The 22,637-nt window shown below is 39.0% G+C and overlaps 1 protein-coding gene across 1 annotated transcript in view; it reads left to right on the top strand.

The window, feature by feature from the left end:
- LOC122809636 (NAD(P)H dehydrogenase [quinone] 1-like) overlaps positions 1–22,637 on the top strand; it is a 291,346-nt gene that overhangs the window by 146,244 nt on the left and 122,465 nt on the right. Inside the window, exon 4 of the mRNA XM_044081273.1 lies at positions 17,842–17,955. Coding sequence (XP_043937208.1) covers positions 17,842–17,955 — 114 coding nt within the window. The remainder of the gene's footprint in view (positions 1–17,841; positions 17,956–22,637) is intronic.

Here is a 22,637-nt window from a genome sequence, read left to right as displayed (position 1 = left end):
CAGGCCCAAACACACACTACGCACCAGTGAGGGGAGGGATAACTAAAAGTTATAAAAGTTATTAAAACTTAAAAACTTTAAGCTATAAGGATAGGGAACCTACAACTTTCACACAAAACTAACTAAATATTTTTAAATGTAACACTGTAAAATGTAGTAAACAACACTTAGCTGAAGAGCTCTGAAATCCAATCTGGTCACCAGCACGGCAAACTAGATCTGAGGTCATGTAGGGAGAGCAGGGCATTATGGGTGAGGGGAGGAGCTGAGAGCTCGGATCCATAGCTGGAAAACCATGTCGGTTTGGATCCGATATCGGATCCATAACCCACAGGTTGCAGACAAATGAATCTCCTACTTCAGATTCATAGTTTCATTTATTTTACAAAATAAATAAGCAAGCAGACACACAGGTTCCATGTGAAGTAGTAGTTTTATTTATTTGACTGTTTCATAACTAATGATATATCTAGGCATAGATAGCTATTTTTGATATAATGTACCAATTTTACAGTGAAACAGAGTAAATTGCAGCTGAGAGCAAATGATATTTTGTTGCAAAGAGACAATTTGCTGATGAATCGTGACAGTGCAAGACATCTGTAATACATACTTTTTAGTTTAAAAGAACACCATTGCACATAAAAATAAAAAATAAATAATGAAGACATCCCTCTATACTTAGCAGTTACTCTATTAAACAGCTTAATTATATTTATATATTTTACATATGTACATACATACAAATATTTTAGGCTTGAGCAATAATGCCATTCTTACCTGAAAAGGTTATAGCTATACTTTGACCTCATTTTCCATTTCTTATTTATTTTTTTTAGCTATCATCCTGCTCGAATTCCACTTCTGCGTTTTGCCAAACTGTTTGACATTCATTCAGAAAGTGGTATAATTCTTTGTTCTGTTTTCCATTTTCTGTTGGTGTCTTGTACTGTGGAGGTCAGGTTGTAACTCTGAAGGGTCTGTCAGCCTCCCATTTACACGATTAACAAACTAAAATTAATAAGTAAACAAAACAGCTGAATAAAGAAATAATGGGAATAAATTAAATTATTTCATACAGAGGGTAAATTTAATTCATGGTACCTTGGAGAGTACAACACACATCTGTTTGTTGTTTATATTATTTATTAAAATATATAATTATACTGTGTAAAGCCAAACTGTGCAGTAAGTGTTATAATGCAGGGCATGTGCAGTTCAGATGTATCTGTAGCACAGTAATGGGAGTATGAAATTTGGTGTGGTCAGTAGTATATACTGATGACCCTATAAGGACATTCAAATGAGATGAATTATGGAAATGCATTCATCATTAAACTGTTTTTGTCTGCATGTATTCTATATGCAGCATGGACATTTATAGATACTTGGTCATTATATATTAGATTGATAAGTTCATAGATATGTATACTAGGCATGCAGTTCAACAACCCATTGAGAAACATAGCCAGCTAAGCCCAAACACTTTGTTAAGTTCCATGGTTAAGTAGCACCATGCTATATATCCCATAGAGGATTTATTTATTCCCAGCTATTCGTCCAGAATATTTTGAATATAAACCATATGAGCATTGCTTGACATGCAGAGGAAGTTCATTCAGTAAGTATAGGATTCCTTGAGATATAAATCCGTTGTGCCATCCATGTTCTATTTCTGTGTCTATAAAAGATTTCAATCTTTGGTGTTTATGTTCATGGTGGTGTGTGTTTTGCAAAGCTGTAGGAGGTCAGGCAGGGTCAGATGGGCCAGGCACCCTACTGATGGACAGCACTCTTGTCTGTACAAGAATGGCATACAGAGCAAGGACTGCACTTATCAAAAATGTCATTTGAACCCTTGATACAAGTATCAGCATGAATAGTAGGCAAAAGGGATTGCAGAAGAGTGTACAGCTCAGCAAACTGTGTGGCCTCAGTGTAAATGTCTTTAGCTGTGGAGACTGAGCTACATTTGCCCTTCTTAGTTTATTTAGTTTATGCTTGTTTTTCGTTAGTTAAGCCTGTCAGTAAGACATAGCAAGGCTGTGGTTTTACAACCACATAAATATAAACTTAGTTTACATATTGCATGCATACTTGTGTACATACATAAAAAAATATGTGGAAATGTAGGGAATACATTTGTCTCAATTTTCAAATGGTAATCAGTGTAACTGTGCTACAGTCAAATATTCAGGAAAAGAGTGAAAACTCCAAATGTTTTACCACAAATCAGGGAAGAAAAAGAAAATAAATTCTGTTGGATAGAATCAGTATTATGCAAACAGTTACTGTGTGATTCCTGAAGGCCGTCAGCTAATGGGCAAATACTTTTAGTACAGTAGCAAGATTCAGTTTCAAAGTTGTCTGATATTTTATTGAAAAGTTATAAAATTTTATTCTTCTAGAATGTTAGGCCAATTGCAACTCGGTGGGTTTGTTTGGAAAATGCAATTGTCCAAAGCAATGCTGTCTTGTGAAATGACAGAAACTGTCTGATTAAAGGTATGCCTGTGTGAGTTTATGCACTAATAAGCAACACTGTTACAGACCGTATGAAAAATAATTACCAATGAAGGGAAAAAGCATGCAGCAACAAGCATGAAACAAAAACAAACAAAAGTAAATACAATTGCCTAGGCTGGGATAATCATTCCACAAAGTTTTACAAAAAACAAGCACATACTAAAGAAGATGTAATTTCATTGCTGCAACGGCTGCAGATCTGAGTATGACTAGATAGCATCTCTGGCTGAGGCTAAACTAGTCATTCAGCTGATCCAATAGCCTGTGGGTGGGGGATGTAAAATACAAAAGGACAGAATGTAAACCCTTAGCACTTCCTATAATAACCCTCCTCCACTGAAGTTTGTGAAATCTGACCTGCAGTATGGTAACAATAACATGTTTCTCTGAAAACCCTGCCTCTGTGTGAACATGTGACTTATACTGCACTAAAATGTAAACAACTGATTTTAGAAATGAGATAATGCCCCTTTAAACTAGAATGAGGAAAAGGGGTGATGGATGGATTCAGTCTGGATGGTGTATAAGCAGCTGATGTGGTGCAATCATATGCTCTAAGACATTGCTAGTCCTGGAGTTTTTCTGTGAATTTATGGATTTGATTTTTTAGTTGTCTATGTTCAGAGGCTAGAGTAAAGATCCATACAGTTATTACTACCTTGTTTACAAAGGCTACCCAGCAAAAATGCCAATCTTCTCCCTTCCTTTTTTACAGCCTATCTGAAATCTTTGGCACCATGGGTGAAGTGGGAATAGAGGTGGGGCATAATGTTTTTATTTTTTTATTTTCAGATGATGCGCTAATGTATTTGAACAGCAGACCAGAGGAAGAACTCTAACTTATTTAGAACCTTAGCTAATTCTAAGACTAGTCACTAGAGTAATGAATTTATTAATTATTGGTTTGTCTAAGAAGTACCTTGATGTTTGGATAGGAAATGTATTAGAGGCATCGGTACTAAAACATTCAAAGACCCTATGAAGAAAGTTAAGCAGTTTAAGCAGTAGATGGTTCTAGTGTTGAAACTAGACTAGAGACTGAAGGCATTTAATTAATTTGCACAAACATTGATATTTGCTTGTCAGACTTTCTCTGCAAATATCCCTCAAAAATATTAAAAGGTCTGAAAATTACGCTGCAAGATTTCATATTGGAATGGAAAAGTGTAGCATGGTGTGAGAAGTTTATCATGCCAAAGAAATGAGAGCTAAATGTAGCAGATCCTTAAATTTACTTTGAAGCTGTATAACTGAACAGTTTCTTTTTGCTGATCATGCTATCTTGTCTGGAAGTAACTTGGTGTCCTTGACATAAAATAACAAAGGGAAATTTGAGAAGGTGGCAGTGAGGCATATTCTCTGAAAAGGCTAGAGCTCTTGTATGTGATTCTACAACTAATGTAGACATTGACACAGGTATTTAGTAAGTTGGTTATGCAAAGGTGGATGAAGTTGTCATTCTCCATTGGTTATGCAAAAATGAGTACAGTGGGAGAATGGGTTGGAATCATGTTGATATGCTGAACACACTTAAAAAAATGCCATTCACTCAAATACTAGCTGCTGAAAATCACTTTTAGTGAAAGGGAGACTTTTTTTTGCAGGAGACAAGATCTCAAAGTAAACTTTATTGTCATTTAGGACCACACACGTGTAGCTGAAATGAAATTTCATGCATCAGCTCCTTCTTGAGATTACAAACAGAAAGTAAAACAACACATATAGGTAAAGAATGAATATAACTAACATATACAATCCTACTCCCAGTGTAAAAAACAGCAGAAAAATTTCCAGCACTTGAATACAGAATAGTATACCATTCCCCAAGTTATAATAACTGTTTCATTTAAAAAAAAGGCACATTACAGATTGCACATTGCCAGGTTGTCTAATATTGCACTTGATGGGGATAAAATTTGGAATTTTTGTGGTATATAACAATGGACAATAGGTATTTGTGGAAATAAAAAAGAAATAAATTACTTGGTTAATATCTAGTTCTCTGAGACATATGGTGAGTTCAGAAGTCTGACCACTGTTTGGTATAAACTGCTGTTGAGTCTGGTAGTCCTGCAGCAGATGCTGTAATATCTTCAACCCAATGCCAGATGCTTAAACAGTCTGTACGCTGGATGCATGGTGTCTTGTATTATATTGTTGGCCCTTCTGATGCTTCTTGCAGAGTAAAGTTGTATTGAAGGAAGATGGATACCAGTTATCTTCTCTGACCCTCACCACTCTCTGTAGTGCCTTACTTTATGTAGCTGTACAACTTCCAAACCACACTGAAATTAATGGTAAGGATACTCTCAATAGCACCTCTAAGGAAGGTGGAGAGGATATGAGGTGGGAGCTTAGCTTTCTTCAGCCTTTCCACAAAATGGAGGCATTGGTGCTCTTTCTTGGCCAGCTAGTTGGTGTTTCTTGACCATGAGAGATCCTATGATAGTTTCATAGGTGTTTACTAAGCTAATGACCACAAGGGCCTTTTTAAGCCTAGCCATGCATACCAAATATCTGACAAGTTCTGATACCCTTGATACATGTAAGCATATGCCTGGGAGATGAACCATTTACAGGTTACCTGTGTCCATTACAGGTGCCAAACCAGGGATGAATTTCCAGTTTCCCATCCAATTGTTCAAGTTGCACTTGAACTGGGTTAGGGAGGAACACTGCTTCACATGGATGGGGATCTTGTACCATAGACTGGGTAGTCTCTGGGATACATACCTCTCTCCATCTGGCCCTATTTATATCCCAGGCAAGGTTTAAGTCTTTAGAATGGCTAATTCTGTTACTGTTTGTTTTGTGGATGTGCAGGAGGTCCATCAAAGTGGGGTCTGACAATGTCCTGTATACCAGGCATAGTCTCCCCTCAAAATCCTGTGGGAGACAGAATACAGGGATAGGGCCTTGATGCGTTCTGCATAGGACATTTTACTCATGCCCTGTATTCTTTTAGTGAAGAACCTCTGGACGTTCCAATTGTTGGATACGCCTGGTTAGGTACATACCAAAAGGGGCATTGTACTCATTGATGGGTCTGATGAATGCCGAATACAGTGGAACAATGACCTCCTTGGACTTGGATGCCATACCTTTGTTTATAAGTTGCGGGACCTAGAATGATTTCCTCACCATAGTAGACACGTGATGGTCAAAGGCTAGATTACTATCTGTGTGTCCCTAGGTCCCTGACTAATGGGTCAGCTCTAAGGGGTATGTTAATATGAAAGTTACCAGGGATGGATGACTTCCCAAAGGATACTGTTATACATTTCTTGGCATTTAGTTTTGGTCCATGGTTCTGACACCAGATGTTTGTCTGTGTGAGCCCCTCCTGGAGAACATTTGTGTCAGTGTGAGATTCAATGACAGCTCCTAATTTGCAGTCATCTGCAAATGTAGTCAGCCAGAGACCAGTGACATTGGCCTTGACTTCTGAGAAGTAAACGCCAAAAAGGAGCGATCCAAGGACTTATCCCTGAGGGACTGCACTTGTGACTGGCCTCTTTGTAGAGGTGGACTTCCCAATTCTAACTTCCTGGGTCCTGTCTGTTAGCCAGTTGGCTATGCACTGGGAGACATACGGGTTTGTACCTAACCTCTTGAGTTTGTCAACAATGCCAGAGTGGAGTATTGTGTCAAATGCCTTGGCCACGTGAAGGTAGGTAGTGTGAATGCTTTTGTCCTCATCCATTGCTTTGGTGGCCTTCCCAAAGAAGGCCACCAGGTTGAGTAGGCAAGGTCTGCCCTTGACAAAACCATACTGGATTGAGTCCAGTGTCTGGAGGTTTACTATATCTCTGTTGATCATCTCCATAATTCTTTCCATGGTATTACATACAAGACTAGTGAGGCTTTTGAGTCTGTAGTTTCCAGGGTCTGATGTACGCCTAGGAATTTCTACTTGGAATTTCGTACACTTAACCCTCTCTACACTCCCCATTGATCATCAGTGCTGGATGGTTTGTTTTCTTTTTCCTGAAGTCTATGATAATCTCTTTGGTCTAGTTTACATTCATGTCAAGGTTGTTCCCCTCACACCAACATAATCAGAGGTGTCACCTCCTCTCTGTATGCCCTTTCATCCTCTTTTGTGTTGAGCCCCACAACTGTGGTATCATCTGCAAACTTGATGATATGGTTGGACTTGTGCTTTGCATAGCAGTCAGTAGGTCAAGATGGTGAATTACAGTGGGCTGAGAACATATCCCTGTGGACCCCTGGTATTCTTGACACATTTTGATGTGTTCTTACCCAAACTCACTTTCTGTGGCCACTCAATCAGGAAGTCCAGGATCCAGTTACAGAGATGTTTACTGACTCCTATGTATGCCAATTTTTCTATCGGTTGCATTGGTATCACTGTATTAAATGCTGAATTGAAATCTATGAACAGCATCCTCACATAGTTTTCATTGCCCTCTAGATGTTCAAGAGCTGTGTATTGCTAATGATATTGCATCAGCCGTGGATCTGTTTGCTCTGTAAGCAAACTGCAGAAGGTCAAAATCGTGTGGTAGGCCCAACGACAAATGCTTTTTGATCAGCCGCTAGAAACATTTCAGAACAGTGGATGTCAAAGCAACTAGTCTGTAGTCATTAAGGCTGGAGGGGGAGGTCATCTTAGGCAATGGTATGATGTTAGTTTCCTTGTAGAATGAGGGTATTTTTGCCATGGCATGAGTACTGTGCACAGCTGAACAGCACAGCCTTTTATCACCTTGCCCAGTATGTTGTCTGGGCCAGAAGCCTTCCTGGGGTTCATGTTCCTTAGCTCTCTTCTCACCTTCTCTGTACTGAGTTTGAGCACAGCATTCTTCTCATCAGTGGGTAGCTTTAGTGCCAATCTGTTTCTCTCCTCAAATCTTCCAAAGAAGGTATTCAAACTGTCCAGGAATTTGATTCTGTCCTCACACTGTGCTGACCTGATTTTGTAGTCGGTGATCTCCTGTATGCCTTGGCTTAATCTTGCACCACTCATGTCATCAAAGTGGCTTTGCACTCTTTTGCCATACTCCCTGTTTGCCTCCATTATTCCATAGATTGCCTCTTGCTTCCCTTAGGGCTGCTTTGTCCTTAGCCCTGTAAGCTGCATTTCTCACCTTCAGAAGCTCATATACCTTGGGGTGAGCCATGGCTTCCCGTTAGCTTTGATAGTGATGCTCTTGGTGCTTGTTACTTCATCAATGCAGTTTGAAATGTATGACATCACAATGCCTGTGTATTCATCTACTTTCAGATGCTGATTCACTGTGGTGCCTCCTTGAACATATCCCAGTTTGTTCTTTCAAAGCTTACCAGATTGACTGTGTCTGGGTTGAAGAGGCAGAAAGTCAGACAGACAGCTGACTTTTTGTGAGCAGCTTTTGTGATCAGATCACTAGGGGACAGGACATCAAATAGTAAGTATCTTTTGTAAAATGAGTTGAACTTAGAATATGGGGTAGAAAAGACCCCAAAATATTTGAGATTGATTAGTTTGAAAATAAAAATCCTCCACATTGGTGGCATTTATGCTAGAGTCTGGGGTAAAATTCCTTATGAGAAAGGGTATGTGAGCATGGATTTAAGTGAAAGCTGTTATGAGAATAGCAAACCTTGGACACTGACATAGATCCATACCCAAGTGGTCAAATCAGTCAGCTGCCAAGATATGCAGCTGATTCTAGAAGGTTGAGAATTTGCATGAACTATACCCCTCAACTGTCCAGATTTTTGCCTCATATCTTTGGTTTGTTTCTCACACAATTTGTGGTTTTATGACAGATCACTGAGGATTGAAGTCACTAATGGCATACATTTTGTGTTTCAAACTTAATAAAATGTGTGCTTGCACAAAACCTATTATTCTAGCAACTTTCTAATTTGTAAGAGTGACATTTAAAATCTGTCCCTATTTTTGGGTCTTTGTCTTCCCATTATTTTAAACTTGTCCAGATTTCTTGCTCTGAGGTTGAGATGTATGGCATGAATACATTTTTACAAAGATGTTTATATTCTGTATAGACTGAATAAAACATTCCCAGGAGTGAAACTCGGATGCTGGAAATGCATGGAGGGAAGCTTGAGGAACTTGCATTCTTACTGTGCTCTCAACTAGAAACAAGAGTTCTGAAACACCTTTTGCAAGGACTATTTGATATAGAAGTATCACTTTGAGTTCATTTTTTTTTTGGATTTGTCAGACAAATCCATTCAGCTAAGGATGAAAAGCTCATTTTAAATTCTAACAGTTGCAATACAAGTAATATTTATCTCTCACCTTCTGAAGTTATGTAGTACAGCTTATAAATGACTTGTATCACAGGGAGGATCATATTGTGAAGAATGCATTGTGGAATATAGATTTAAATAGATAGCTGACTTAGTTACTGTTTAAGGAGAGATGTAGGAGGTACCAGACTTGACAATGGCATATGAAGAGTTATATGGTCATACATAGGTCTTCTACTGAAGGGAGGTGGATTTATCCAAGTGTCTTTTGTTGCTCCATTTTATTTTTCTTAAATGGTTGACATTTGAAAACATGTTCTGTTCTATTTTATATATTTAAATGAAGTAATTATTTTAGTTTCTTAATGTTATATTGCAAAACAAGATTAATTTCCAATAATGAATGTTAACACAATATTGAACAATTGCCCAGTGTAAAGAACAATTGATTTTGTTAAGATTTAAAATGAGGATGTATGATTTGTGCATTTAAAACATAGTTAATTTAGAGATTCAACCGCTGTGAAGAAAATGATTTGCTTAAGAATATTAAGATCTATCTGGTGTAAAAAGAAAGCACATTTTAATGTCTTACTTTGCATATACATGCAAGGATTCTTTTTGAAGGACATACATGACCTCTGCGGCTTCCTAATTTTTGACTGAAGCATTACATTTTGACCAACATTTGATCACACAAGGTATACTGATGATCCAAAGAGGTAAAAAGAACACTGTGAATGGTAAGAAAATAAGCCCAGATAAATGGGGAGGGTTATGTCAGGAAGGGCATCTGGTGTAAAATTTTTGCCATATCAAATATGCAGACGACAATACAGATTTCCATACTGGATCGGTCGAGGCCCAGGTTAACATAGCCAACAGGATGCGGGTAGAAATTGAGAGGAGGAAAGTTTGGAGTGTGGAAGTGAGGGTAGGAATTTTGAATGTCAGCAGTATGACTGGTAAAGGGAGAGAGCTAACTGATATGGTGGAGAGAAGGAAGGTTGACATATTGTGCGTGCAACAGACCAGATGGAAGGGGAGTAAAGCCAGGTGTATCAGAGGAAGATTTATATTGTTCTACCATAGTGTGGATGGGAGGAAATTGGAGTAGGGGTTATCCTGAAGGAAGAGTATGTTAAGTGTTTTTGAGGTGAAAAGAGTGTCGGATAGGCTGATGTTTATGAAGCTGGAAATTGATGGTGTGATGATGAATGTTGCTAGTGCATATGGTCCGGAAGTTTGGTGTGTGATGGATGAGTAGGAAAAATTTTGGAATGAGTTGGATGAAGTGGTGGAAAGTGTACCCAAGGAGTGGATTTTAATGGGTATGTTGGTGAAGGGAACACAAGGGATGAGGAGGTAATGGGTAGGTATGGTGTTAAGGAGAGGAATGCAGAAGGTCTGATGGTAGTGGATTTTGTGCAAAGGATGGACATGGCTGTGGTGAATATGTATTTTAAGAAGAGGAAGGAGCATAGGGTGATGTATAAGAGTGGAGGAAGATGCACACAGGTGGATTATATCATATGCAGGAGGACAGTTGGAAGGAGAATGGAGACTGCAGAATGATGACAGGGGAAAGCATAGTTGGGCAGCATTGGATGGTGGTCTATAGGATGGCATTGGCAATCAAGAAAGAGGAGAGTGAGGGCAGTGTCAAGGATCAAATGGTGGAAGTTGAAAAAGGATCACTAAAGTGGAGTTAATGGAAGAGGAGACGGGCACTGGGTGCCAGTGAAGAGTTACCAGATAGCTGGACAGCCACAACAGAGGTAGTAAGGAAGACAGCTAGAAAGGTGCTTGCTTTACAGAGGGAGGACAAGGAGACCTGGAGGTGGAATGAGGAAGTACAGGAGAGTATACAGAGGAAGAGGTTAACAAAGAGATGGGATTGCCAGAGATAAATAAAGTAGACAAGAGTAGAAGGAGATGAGGTGTATGGTGAAGAGAGAGGTGGTGAAGGCTAAGGATAAGGTGTATGGCATTGTATGAAAGGTTGGACACTAAGGAGGGATAAAAGGACCTGTACCAATTGGCTAGACAGTGGTGCAATGGATTAGCAAGGAGAAAATAAGGACAGCTATGAAGAGGATGAAGAATGGAATGACTGCTGGTCGGGTTTTTAACCAGATTGTTTAATAAAATCTTGGAAAGTGAGAGGATGCCTGAGGAGTGGAGAAATGTATTGGTACAGTTTAAGAATAAGGTGATGTGCAGGCTGTAGTAACTACAGAGAGATAAAATTGGTCAGCCACAGCACGAAGTTATGGGAAAGAGTAGTGGAAGCTAGGTTAAGAAGGGAAGTGATTTAGTGAGCAGCAGTATGGTTTCATGCCAGGAAAGAGCACTACAAATGCAATGTTTGCTCTGGGGGTATTGAAGGAGAAGTATAGAGAAGGTCAGAAGGAGTTGCATTGTGTCTTTGTGGACTTAGAACGTATATGACAGGGTGTCTAGAGAGGAGTTGTGGTATTGTATGAGGAGTTCAGGAGTGGCTGAGAAGTATGTAAGTGTGGTACAGGATATGTACTAGGACAGTGTGACAGTGGTGAGCTCTGCTGTTGGAGTGATGGATGTGTTCAAGGTGGAGGTGGAATTACATTAAGGATCAGCTCTGAGCCCTCTCTTATTTGCAATAGTGATGGACAGGTTGACAGACGAGATCAGGGACTGTGATTGCTGATGACATTGTGATTTGTAATGAGAGCAGGGAACAGGTTGAGGAGACCCTGGAGAGGTGGATATGTGCTCTAGAGAGGGGAGGAATGAAGATCAGCAGGACTAAGACAGAATATATGTGTGTGAATGAGGGTGAGGATAATGGAATGATGAGGATGCAGGGAGTAGAGCTAGTGAAGGTGAATAAGTTTAAATATTTGGGATCGACAGTTCAGAGAAATAGTGATTGTGGAAGAGAGGTGAAGAAGAATGCAGGCAGGGTGGAGTGGGTGAAGAAGAGTGTCAGGAGTGATTTGTGATGGACAGGTACCAATAAGAGTGAAATGGAAGGTGTACAAGATGGTGGTGAGACCAGCTCTGTTATATGGGTTGGAGAGGATGGCACTGACAAAGACAGGAGTCTGAGCTGGAAGTTGCAGAGTTAATGATGTTAAGATTTGCATTGAGTGTGATAAGGATGGACAGCGTCAGAAATGAGTATATTGGAGGGTCTGCTCAGGTTGGACGGTTTGGAGACAAAGCCAGAGAGGCAAGACTGCATTGCTTTGGACATGTGCTGAGGGATGCTGGGTATATTGGGATAAAGTTGCTAAGGATGCAGCTGCCAGGGAAGAGAAAGGCCTAAGATAATTTTTATGGATGTAGTGAGAGAGGACATGCAGGTGGTTGGTGTGACAGAGCAAGATGCAGAGGATGGGAAGAAATGGAAACAGATGATCCACTATGGTGACCTCTAACTCAAGCAGCTGTGAAAAAAAGAAGAAAATAACTATGACTGCACCATACAGTCTGGAAAATGCTTAACCAGGTGAAGAAAGTCATGCAAAGACATTATTTAAGAAAGGTAAGTAATTTTTTCTTAAATATTGTATAATTGCCGTAATCCATTCCTATTTGTGGGTATATCAGAATTTACCCACAGTTGGCTTCGCCCTTGATCAAACCACACTAACCTTAAGTAAATCCTGATATACCCATTTATAGTCATGGGTTCATACTTAAATACATTATGTCTACCATTTATAACATACCTAGTTACATGTAGGGCCTGATTTAGTGGCCACTATCCCTGTCAGTCTCCTTTTTCCTCAGAACCCTGCAAACAGCATTACTGGAGAAATGCCTGTCGGTATTGCATGAATAGGACTGTCTTTTTGCAATAACACTTTAGTCATCTTTTGTCTTCTGTATGCTGATGTACTGCACATGTGCATGAGACTTGTGTTCCGACTCTTGCACAGTACATCAGTGAAGTGCAGGAGAAGAAATGGAGAAAGAACAGAGTAGAAATACATGGAAGGGGCAATGCAAAACACAAGGAAAATCAGGTATGTTTCTGTTTAGTTTTGTAGAACGTACTTGATTTTACCTTTGGATTTGTCCCTCAGCATATACCAATAGAAAGTCTGATTGGTCAATGGTGTTTCAGTGGCTGGACTTTTTTCCATTGGTATATGTTCTATTTACATTGGGCATGTTGGTTGGGCTGCAAATCAGCATGATTGTTTTTGAATAGCAATGAACGGTTATTGTACAATAAACCTGTCTTGCTGAGTATATTCAAGAGAAATCTAGATGGGTCTGAGAACATGGCTTTATCTATGTCTGTTACCTCAAATCCACATGTACTACCATAATGATTGAGTGACTAGCTTTGCTTTACCCCAGTTTCATCTGAGAGCAGCACAGGTTCACCTTAGTTTAAATTTGCCCACCCAAATTGGGGGAATTGATTTTTCTACATCTCACATTCCCCACCTTCTGAGATTTGTCAATGCCAGGATGTCAACATAACAGTGAGACAGATAGCTGAATTGAGCTCAAAGGATGCCCTTAGAATAACATACATGCATGTTAGGAAGGAATAATGCAAATAACTTGGTCTGTTATTATAAATTGAAAAATGGATCATACAATGGTACTACACTGAATCAACTAAAAGGCCCAATAATAAAAGAAAGTAAATGTTACTAAAATAATACAGTGGGTCTTAAATAGTTGCTAAAAGCTAAACTGGATGGAGCAAATAAAATGAGGTATACAAAAATCACAAGTGTTCCTTTTTCAGCTTTAATAAATTGCTGCTGTAATAAGCAAGACAACAGAGGTGCAAAATTCATGACCCTTAATTTGAAAATGGTACACTGAAATAAGTAAAGGAATATTCCAAGTACATTTGGTGACAGTGCGGCATATCTTCTGTTTTATACTTCTGATGTAAACATGCCAGAACTTAAGCCACATCCAATAAGTGCAGGTTATAATATCCAGAACTATTCATAGAGCAAAAAAGCCTTAGGCACCAAGAAATAATCTTGTAACTGCACGGTCTTCCACTTCATAGCCCAAAATCAAACATAAGCACAAAGTGCTTGGGACCGGCAGGTAGTGGCAGATCAGACAGTCCTCCATTTCTTAACTTTTTGTTCTCTGCTTCTCCTGGCTAAATAAATGCATTTCCAGCCTCTGCTGTGAATATATCCTCCGTAATTCCCACAGACAAAATTAGTCCAAAGCGAGACCTCATAAACAAGATGGCAACATAGTGTTTCTGTGAAATTATCTGATCTGCACAAGGTAGAAAAAAATGGGAAAATACAAGATACTTATGCATTTAGCTTGATCACACACAAAATCAGCTCTAGTTAACTATTTTCAGACATAGCTGGCCTCTACACTGGCTTCAGCATGTGAGAAACTCTGCTGTTAGAATTTGTGTATGTAGACGACACATGTTTCACTTGTATTGTACTGCTTCAGAAGCTTTAAACTGTTTCAGTTGGTGAATTGAATTAAACCTGGTAGAGCCATAGAGATACTACAGCTAATAGTTTAGTGTTTGCTGTAGCTTTTGATTTTGATGGCAGGGTGAGAGGGTTTTATTTACTGAGTTTTCTTATTTTTTCCATTTCTCCCATCACAAAAAACAAGTGCTAACAGGTGTAAGTGCCTCTATTAGAGAAGAAATGCACCCATAGATATATGCCAGCTAAGTATGTCCTTTTTCAGGATTGGGAATAGGGGTTACAGTACAAAATCCTGACAGTTACCTATTCAGCATTACTGCATAAAGATAAATCCTAGAAATGGTGCAGATAATTGTTGAATTTCATGTTTCTGCCAAAATTCCTGAAGATCAGACTGCCACCCCTGACCAAATCTACCCTTTTGTTCCCCTGTCTCATGACTGTTCACCTAATGATGGGGGGGGGGGGGGGGGCACCACAAATTTACATTGTGGCTAGGTTTTGGAATTTGAACCCATAACCCACTCTAGAATCTAGGCTGGTTCCGTGAACATCACTCCTCTAGTACAGTGCTGGTTCAGTGAAGTGTGCTATTATGCATGTACTCAATCCAGCTACATTGTTATCACTGTTATGTAGACCACAATGCAAATTCCAGTCCTTCTCTTCTTGGCTGCCACACTGCAGCATTGTAAACCATGTCTGTCCTCCGTGATGGAAGAATCAGCAGCAGAGCCCTCTGCGTCCAGGCAGTTGTCAGAAATTCACCCCTGTACTCCATGGGATGGGCCATCTTTATCAGTCAATAAAGTTGTTGCAGCCTTTTTGGGCATTAACAGTGGTTTCGAGTGGTAAGCACTCTTGTGGAGAAAACTCATCTGATAACCATAGAGTAACATCCAAATTTATTCCATGGACTTCCTTAAGGTCTTCCTAATGGGTCTATATTATAATCTCGAAGGTTTAAAACTTCGAATCACTAAAGATCGAACTTTAGTGATCGAAGTCTTAAACCATCGAAACCAAAAAAAAAATACTAAATTAAAAAAAAAAGCAAAACTAAATAGTGTATAGGCAGGGGGGCAAGCCCCCCCGCACATCCCCCCTACTTAAATATACCAACGCCGAGAACGCACTACATTGAAGTAAACAAATCTCCCCCTGCAGAGATTTTCTGTTTAAACGTTCGATGTAGTGCGCTTTTGGTATTCTCGTGTCGACAATATTGTATTCGATATTGTCAGACTTCAAGATTTTAATATAGACCCCTTCCTAATGCATCTGTGGAGTTATTACTTTCTGCCCTTTACTTAAACAAGCTGCAGAAAGTAAATATGAACTGATCATTTATGGAATGGCCACAACATATCAAGGATGTAAAGGATATAAGCACAAGAGGCAGATGCTACACAGGTATGGATAGGTTAGGTTACTGTAGCCAATTAATCAACTTACTTTAGTTTCCTGTGGTCTCCTAAAACATGTAGATAAAGTTCAAGTAGACAGAACATGCAGAGAGCATGTAGACAGTATCCAGAGGTCAGACTTGAAACCTAGATCTTGACCACTAAAACACAGGGTTACAGGAAAGAACGAATGTCCTTCATACACAAAATGACCACAAAATAGCTTAACTAGCTGCACAATCTGGTGTAACTGTTGGAAGAAGCCTTAGCTGTTGATTACAATATTTAAGGCTCATATGTATGCACTGTTTATAGGATTTGTCTTTAGGCAGTTTTACTATTTTGCCACCCATTGAAGCACTGTCCAGAACAAATTGTTGAAGCATGCTTTTTTAAATTAGGCAGGCATCCCACACAAATGCATTCATGTAAATAAGGGATGCAGTCCCCCTGTACTCATGTGAAGTACTGCATGTTCACAACCCTTGATATTTTGTCATTCTTACCCCAAAGTAACAATGTCAGAGAAAGGGTAATTCTTGTTTTGCCAGCTTTTCTTTTTCCTGGAGACTGACTTCACTGAAAGTACACTTTAACAAGTTGCATCTGACGTACTGTATTTTCACAGACAGCTTGCTGAACTGGAGTATGTCCAGTAAAGAACACATCTTTAGCATGAGCCCTTAGAATAAAAATATTGGGCAGATATTGTAACAGCTCATGTAAGTTTAGGATGGTGATTAAGATGGAACTCAGTGTTCATTCCTGAATTTGTTCCTTTCCAGTGCTATAAATGGATCACAACATGCTTGGCTTCAACATGATCAAACAAATGTGTAAAATGCAAATAATCATGAATAGCTTGTTGTAACATAGGGTACTATGCTGGTGCAGCAATTATCCGACTGTTTGGTTTTAATGTTCTGTCCTTAGCTGGAGTGTCATCTGTAGAGAATCTGTATACCATCACTTGTCTGTGGGATTTTGCCAGGTGCTTCAGTTTCCTCCCATATCTCACAGATTTTCCAAGGATGAATTGGTCATTTTATAATCTGTCAATAGGCAAGCAAGCCATGTGTGAGTGAGTGATTGTGTGCAGCTTATGAGGGTGGCATCCCATTCAGCTTCAATTTTTTTGCTTTGAAACCAGTAAACATTGAAGTAGCTCAGACTTACCTGTAACACCAAATGGATGAACTGGATAACCAGAGAATGATGTTTGGAAATATCAGTTTGCAAAGTATTTCAAAACAGCTAAGTAAACATTTGCTGTAATCAGTGCTGGTAAGAGAAAATGTCATGTCCAAAACATATGGGATTTCACTCAGTTTGTGACCTGATTGCTTGTTCTGGATGTTTCCAAATGAAGAATCAGTGTCTTTACTGGTGGAAAGCGAATGACATTTAATTTAACTTGAGTAATGCAAAACGTTGCTACTTCTGACTGTAACTGGTGTAGCAATAAGAGTGCTTATTGAGGAGGTGTAACACACAATAAAAGCTGATATCCAGAGCTTGTAAAGTTGCAGAATGCCTAGTCCTTCATGAGAAAAAAACTTACAGCCTCATAGCACGGCCCAGGAATGGGTACTTATTGAAATGGTGGGGCTTGCTATGCCAAGCTCCAGAATGACAAACAACTGAAGACTGAAAAAGCAGATGAGTGAATATTGAAAATCACCCTTTGAATTTGTTTTTTTTCCTGGGGGCAAGGCCTCCTGCAGACCCCACTGTGGGGAACTATCACTCCCCCCACACAATCTGAGATCACCATACTTCAGAAAAAGGAGTACTCTAAGAAATGGCGATCTTGGACTTAATGAGTCTGGATTTTTAGTCATTCATTCTCCATATTATGGGCCCTGCCATTAAAAGTCCTGGCACTTCAGATATTTAACCTCTGGAACACGTCTAGGCTCAGCTGTTTCTTCTTGCCATGTCTCTGTTTCTGTATTTAGCTTTGATATCCCACAGATGGTGGTATTGTCTGACAATTAATACACTTCATTCGGGAAGGAAAATTATTCCTTTGAATTATTTGCATTTTATACTAAGTCTTCCGATTACCTAGTCAAACAGAGGAATGAGTGTTTCAGATGGCAGCTTGTTCACTGCACAGGATGTCTGTAATCTTTCCTTTTGGTCCGCATGGTTCTGTTGATCTGTAAAGTTTCATTATGATATCGTACTGCACTCTGTGCTGATTTGGTTTATATCTAAAGCAACTAACTGCCTTTTTCTTTTTTTTTTTTTAGTTCCCCATATTTTGGTTTGGCATGCCAGCAATAATGAAAGGCTGGATTGATCGTGTGTTTACACGTGGATTTGCATACACATTTCAGACTATGTATGACAATGGACCTTTCCAGGTAAGTCATGAAGTCCAATAATTTTTTATCACTTACTCTGCTTTTCTTCAACATCCTGTTTCATACTGATAGTAAACACATTGGACCTTTCAACTACCATGAACATTTGTCTGTGTCATTACTTGGTTGGCCATCAAGGGTGGCATGTGTAAGGGAAGAGCATTTTTGTTTCTATCTTTTCTTAGTGAATAGAAAATCTAGCTTTTATGGCATGCTGATTACCCAGCTTTGCCAAAATGTCAAAGTTCAGAGGTAATATAAATAGTTTCAGTACTTGTAGTACATGGCATACGTGATGACATTTTGATATGGCTTTATTGACTTAGCTTTGACAGGCTGATGCTTGAAAAGATCTGTTCCCTTTTCTTGCTGAATATTCCACCTTTACTTTGGAGCCATCACTTCAGTAACAGTCGAACAGAAGCAGTCATTCCCATATATGCGATATGTCAAGAGCTCGGTGTGGTTCCATAAAATTTGGCATTTCGTGTACACATTCTACACATTCACTGAACCTGGGGGGCCCCCATCCACAGCAAGTTATCTTAGTTTGATATTTTGTAACATGCCTGTTAAACCAACAAAAGCTAGTACAGTACTCTTATATGCTTAACAAACCAGATGGGTAATTTTATTTATTTTATTTCACATTTGTTGACCGGGAAAGTCTGACTGGACAACATATCCATTTTCAGTGGATGCCCGGGGAAAAAAGCACCAGTAAAACATGCATCAACAAGCAGATATAACACAGAAATAAGGCTGAAAAGTATTAGAAACTATCAGACAGTTCATAGTACAATGTTATAATAACTCTTATTTATAGCTCCTTCAAAATTCAAAGATATTTAGTTATAGTAACAGTGTTTTGTCAAGTGACAGGCTTCACAATTCCATTAAATATTTTATCACCGACATAATGCCCCTGGCTTAGTTAAACCCTGCTGGTGGACATCTGCCATTAAAACTAACAACATAGCCAGCTTTAGGTACCTGCAGTACCAGTGGCTTCAGAGGCCACTTAATCATCCTTGACTGTGTAGGGGCCCCACAAAAGCTGTTGTTGGCTGTGGAAGAAATGAGGAAGAAATGTATTTTTGATTATCTTTACCTGAACAGGGCTGTGATATGACACTTTTAGGAGAAAGCTGATAATGAACATGAGCAAGGTAAGCACTAGGGAGATCAGCAGCTCAGAGTGTCTGATTATAGTGCACACCATGGATTTTAAGAAGAGCTAATGCTTCTGATCTTCAGGGATGGTTTCTCTTTCATGGAGTTTAATAAATACTGGCAAAACATCGATACTATAACTCTCAACATCTTTGTTAAAGAATTCTTTTCAGTGCCAAACTAATAGCAGAATGAAGGCTCAAAATGAGGAATACATTTTAAACATTATTGTAATTCACTTAAAATGTTACTAGAATAACACATTTTGCATCAGCAGGCATTTTTTGGACAATAAGTATACAGCTATGATGTCTGGATTTATTGACTGTAATTTTGAATGAGGTACATACTAGCAAATAAAACTTTTTAACAAAGGGCAGAGCAAAATTATGAGGCAAAATCAGGGAATATCTGTGAAATCAGGGACAGTGACAGGTATTCATGTACTCCTCAATGAGGTAAATAAAAATGACTTACCTCTGTTTGACAACTGCTAAATAGCAGTCGCTGATCTGATATGGCAATATCAGTGTTGCACAATATATTGTTATTTGTTGAAGTAAGTATAAATCTAGTATTGCTTTGACTTATGCATGCGTGTGTGTGTGTGTGTGTGTGTGTGTGTGTGTGTGTGTGTGTGTGTGTGTGTGTGTGTGTGTAAAAAATGTATTTTTATTTATTTATTATTTTACATTTGTTGACCGGGAAAGTCTGACTGGATAGATGTCCATTTTCAGCAGAGGCCCAGGGAGAAAAGCTCCACAAAAGTATTAATAATAGTACAATAATACTCAAAGAGAGCAAAAAGGATGTAGAAACATAATTTCAGAAGGTATAACACAGTAGGAATACACTGGCACATGCTAAAGGTTAACAAAGTGAGAAAAGAATATAAATAAATAATTTCACAAATGTTTAGCACAATAGGAAAATGCTACAGTATACAAAAAGGTTGAACTCAGCAGGCATAACTGTACATTATGACATAACCCAACAGATCAATAGAATGGCTGGCTTGCTAATAGTCAGTTAAGTAGAGAAAGACCAAGTTGTTGGATTGGGTTGTCAGGGTTCACTGATTTTTTATCAGTGCACACATCCAATAATGCCAGGACACACACATGGGTAAAACACATCATTATACCATGACCCCCCCATTAATATTCCAAAACGTGCACACTGATTGTTCTGCATGCATGTTGTAAATCGACTTATACTAATGGAAAAAGGTCCGGTCGCCTGGACTTTTTCCATTAGTATAAGTCTTTTTTTAAAACACAGTCTCGCTATGTTAAAGGAGTTTAACATAGCGAGACAGGTTTAAAAAAAGCAACGGAGATCTCCATTGCTTTTTTTTAAAGCTGTCTCGCTATGTTAAACTCCTTTAACATAGCGAGACGTGTGTAAAAAGCAACGGAGTTCTTGCCTTCTCCGTTGCTTTTTTTTCTAAACCTGTCTCGCTATGTTAAATGGGTTTAACATAGCAAGACAGCTTTAAAATAAGCAACAGAGATCTCCGTTGCTTATTTTAAAGCTGTCTCGCTATGTTAAACCCATTTAACATAGCAAAACAGTTTGTAAAAATCAACAGAGATCTTGCTTTATCCATTGCTTTTTTCAAAACTGTCTCGCTATGTTAAATGGGTTTAACATGGCGAGACAGCTTTAAAATAAGCAACGGAGATTCTCCATTGCTTTTTTTAAAGCTGTCTCGCTATGTTAAACCCATTTAACATAGCGAAACAGTAAAAAGCAATGGAGATCTTGCTTTCTCCGTTGCTTTTGCCCACAGCTCTGATGTACTGCATAGGCATAAGCATGCGCAGTACAGCAGAACTGCCACAGAATACCAGACAGCTGCAGAAGGACAGCAAAGAGGCATTATACAATGCCATTATTTAATAAAAGTAATTATTTTTTTTCTTAAATAATGTCATTGTATAATAGCAATAGCCCACTTCTGGGTGTGGGTAATGCTGGATTTACCCACAGTTGGCTTTGTTTGGCCACTCGGGCTTTGCCCTCATGACCAAACCACTCCAGCCGTGGGTAAATCCAGCATTACCCACACCCAGGCGTGGGTTATTGCTATAGTAAAAACTGCAGCTTACAAGTAATTTATATTTCAAAAGTAAGGCACAGCATATATCACAAGACATTCAGACACTTAGATCTTCTAGAAATCTGGTAATCCCCCTTCCCAGACTTTATAAATGGATAGAGAGGGGGCTCCCTTCTTCATCCTTAACGGCATAGGGGCTCCACAAAAGCTGTTTCTGGTTGGGGAAAAATGAGGAGAAAAAAATGCCTTAATTTTCTGGTTACGACTTTAACCTGAATAGAGTTGTGATATGACCCTGTTACAATAAAACAGATAATGGTTTCTGCTGTCAACTGAACCCATTCTAAAACCAGCACTGCTCAGATGCGTGTGTACAGAAGGATGGGGGTTGTGTGGTCATTGTTTAATTTACATTTCTCACAGATCTCAGAGAAGTACAAAAAAAGCTACTTTAGCTCCTGTTGGAGCAGTGTACCATCTATGAGCAACAAAGTAGAATCCATTACTGCAATCATTATTTTTTTTCACTTTTCTCACAATCAGACATCAAGCATGTATATAAGCTCCCCTTGGGTGTTGGGTTGAGGAGTCAGGAGGCATGCTATACATATATCTATGTGAGCAGTCACTTGAAGTACATGACTGTGACCATTTGAGTCTCTGCTTTCATTCCAGTCTAATACCAGAAAGATGCACAGGCAGTGACTATTTTTTAGGGGGATTAAGGAGGCAGGCAGTATTCCCAGACAGGATCTGTATATCCTCATAACAACTGGCTTGTTAGTTTATTGTGAGCTACTATTTTGTCAGCTTTGAATATTAAGCCTTGGGCACAGCTTATGTCTTCATTGAAAGAAAAAATAAGACTGAAATTATTTTTCTTACATGATTTTTGTTTAGGCCACTGCTGGATTAAAAGGTTGGGAAATGCTCTAAAATACATTCTAGAGCATCTATAACCCCTATGGCTTCTGGGGGTCCCAGCTTGAGTTATTTCCTAAATGGTTATTAATGTGCTGTCTTGGTCAGTAAAGGTATTTTGAAAGGATGCAAGGGAAAACCAAAGCTGAACAGCAACACTGAATTTCTTTCTTTAATCATAATTTTTGTTCAGGCCATTATTGGATGAAAAGGTTGGGTAAAATGAAAAAAAAACTTAAACAGTTCAGAGCATATATAAAGTTATGGCTTCTTGAAAAAGCTGAATATAAAGGTAAAATGTGAGAAACAGAATAAAAACATAATGTGCATGGTGTGGGGAACCCAAGATCGGAAGAAACAGAGAGGAGCATACAGGATGTGTGTGTGTATTTTTGGAGGGGCTGAAACAGTAGGCAGTGTCTAGGGTGCCATTTCACCTAAGTCCAGCCCAGTACATAGCATTGTTGTAATGTATCATTGTTACATCTAAATGCCAGTAACTGTGAATGTCCCTTTGTGAGATGAG

This window comes from Protopterus annectens, chromosome 8.part0 (assembly GCF_019279795.1).
Source record: "Protopterus annectens isolate FY-2018-M chromosome 8.part0, PAN1.0, whole genome shotgun sequence".
NCBI lineage: Eukaryota > Metazoa > Chordata > Ceratodontiformes > Protopteridae > Protopterus > Protopterus annectens.
The sequence above is the reverse complement of the archived record's forward strand: the minus strand, read 5'-3'. Positions and strand labels throughout refer to the sequence as shown.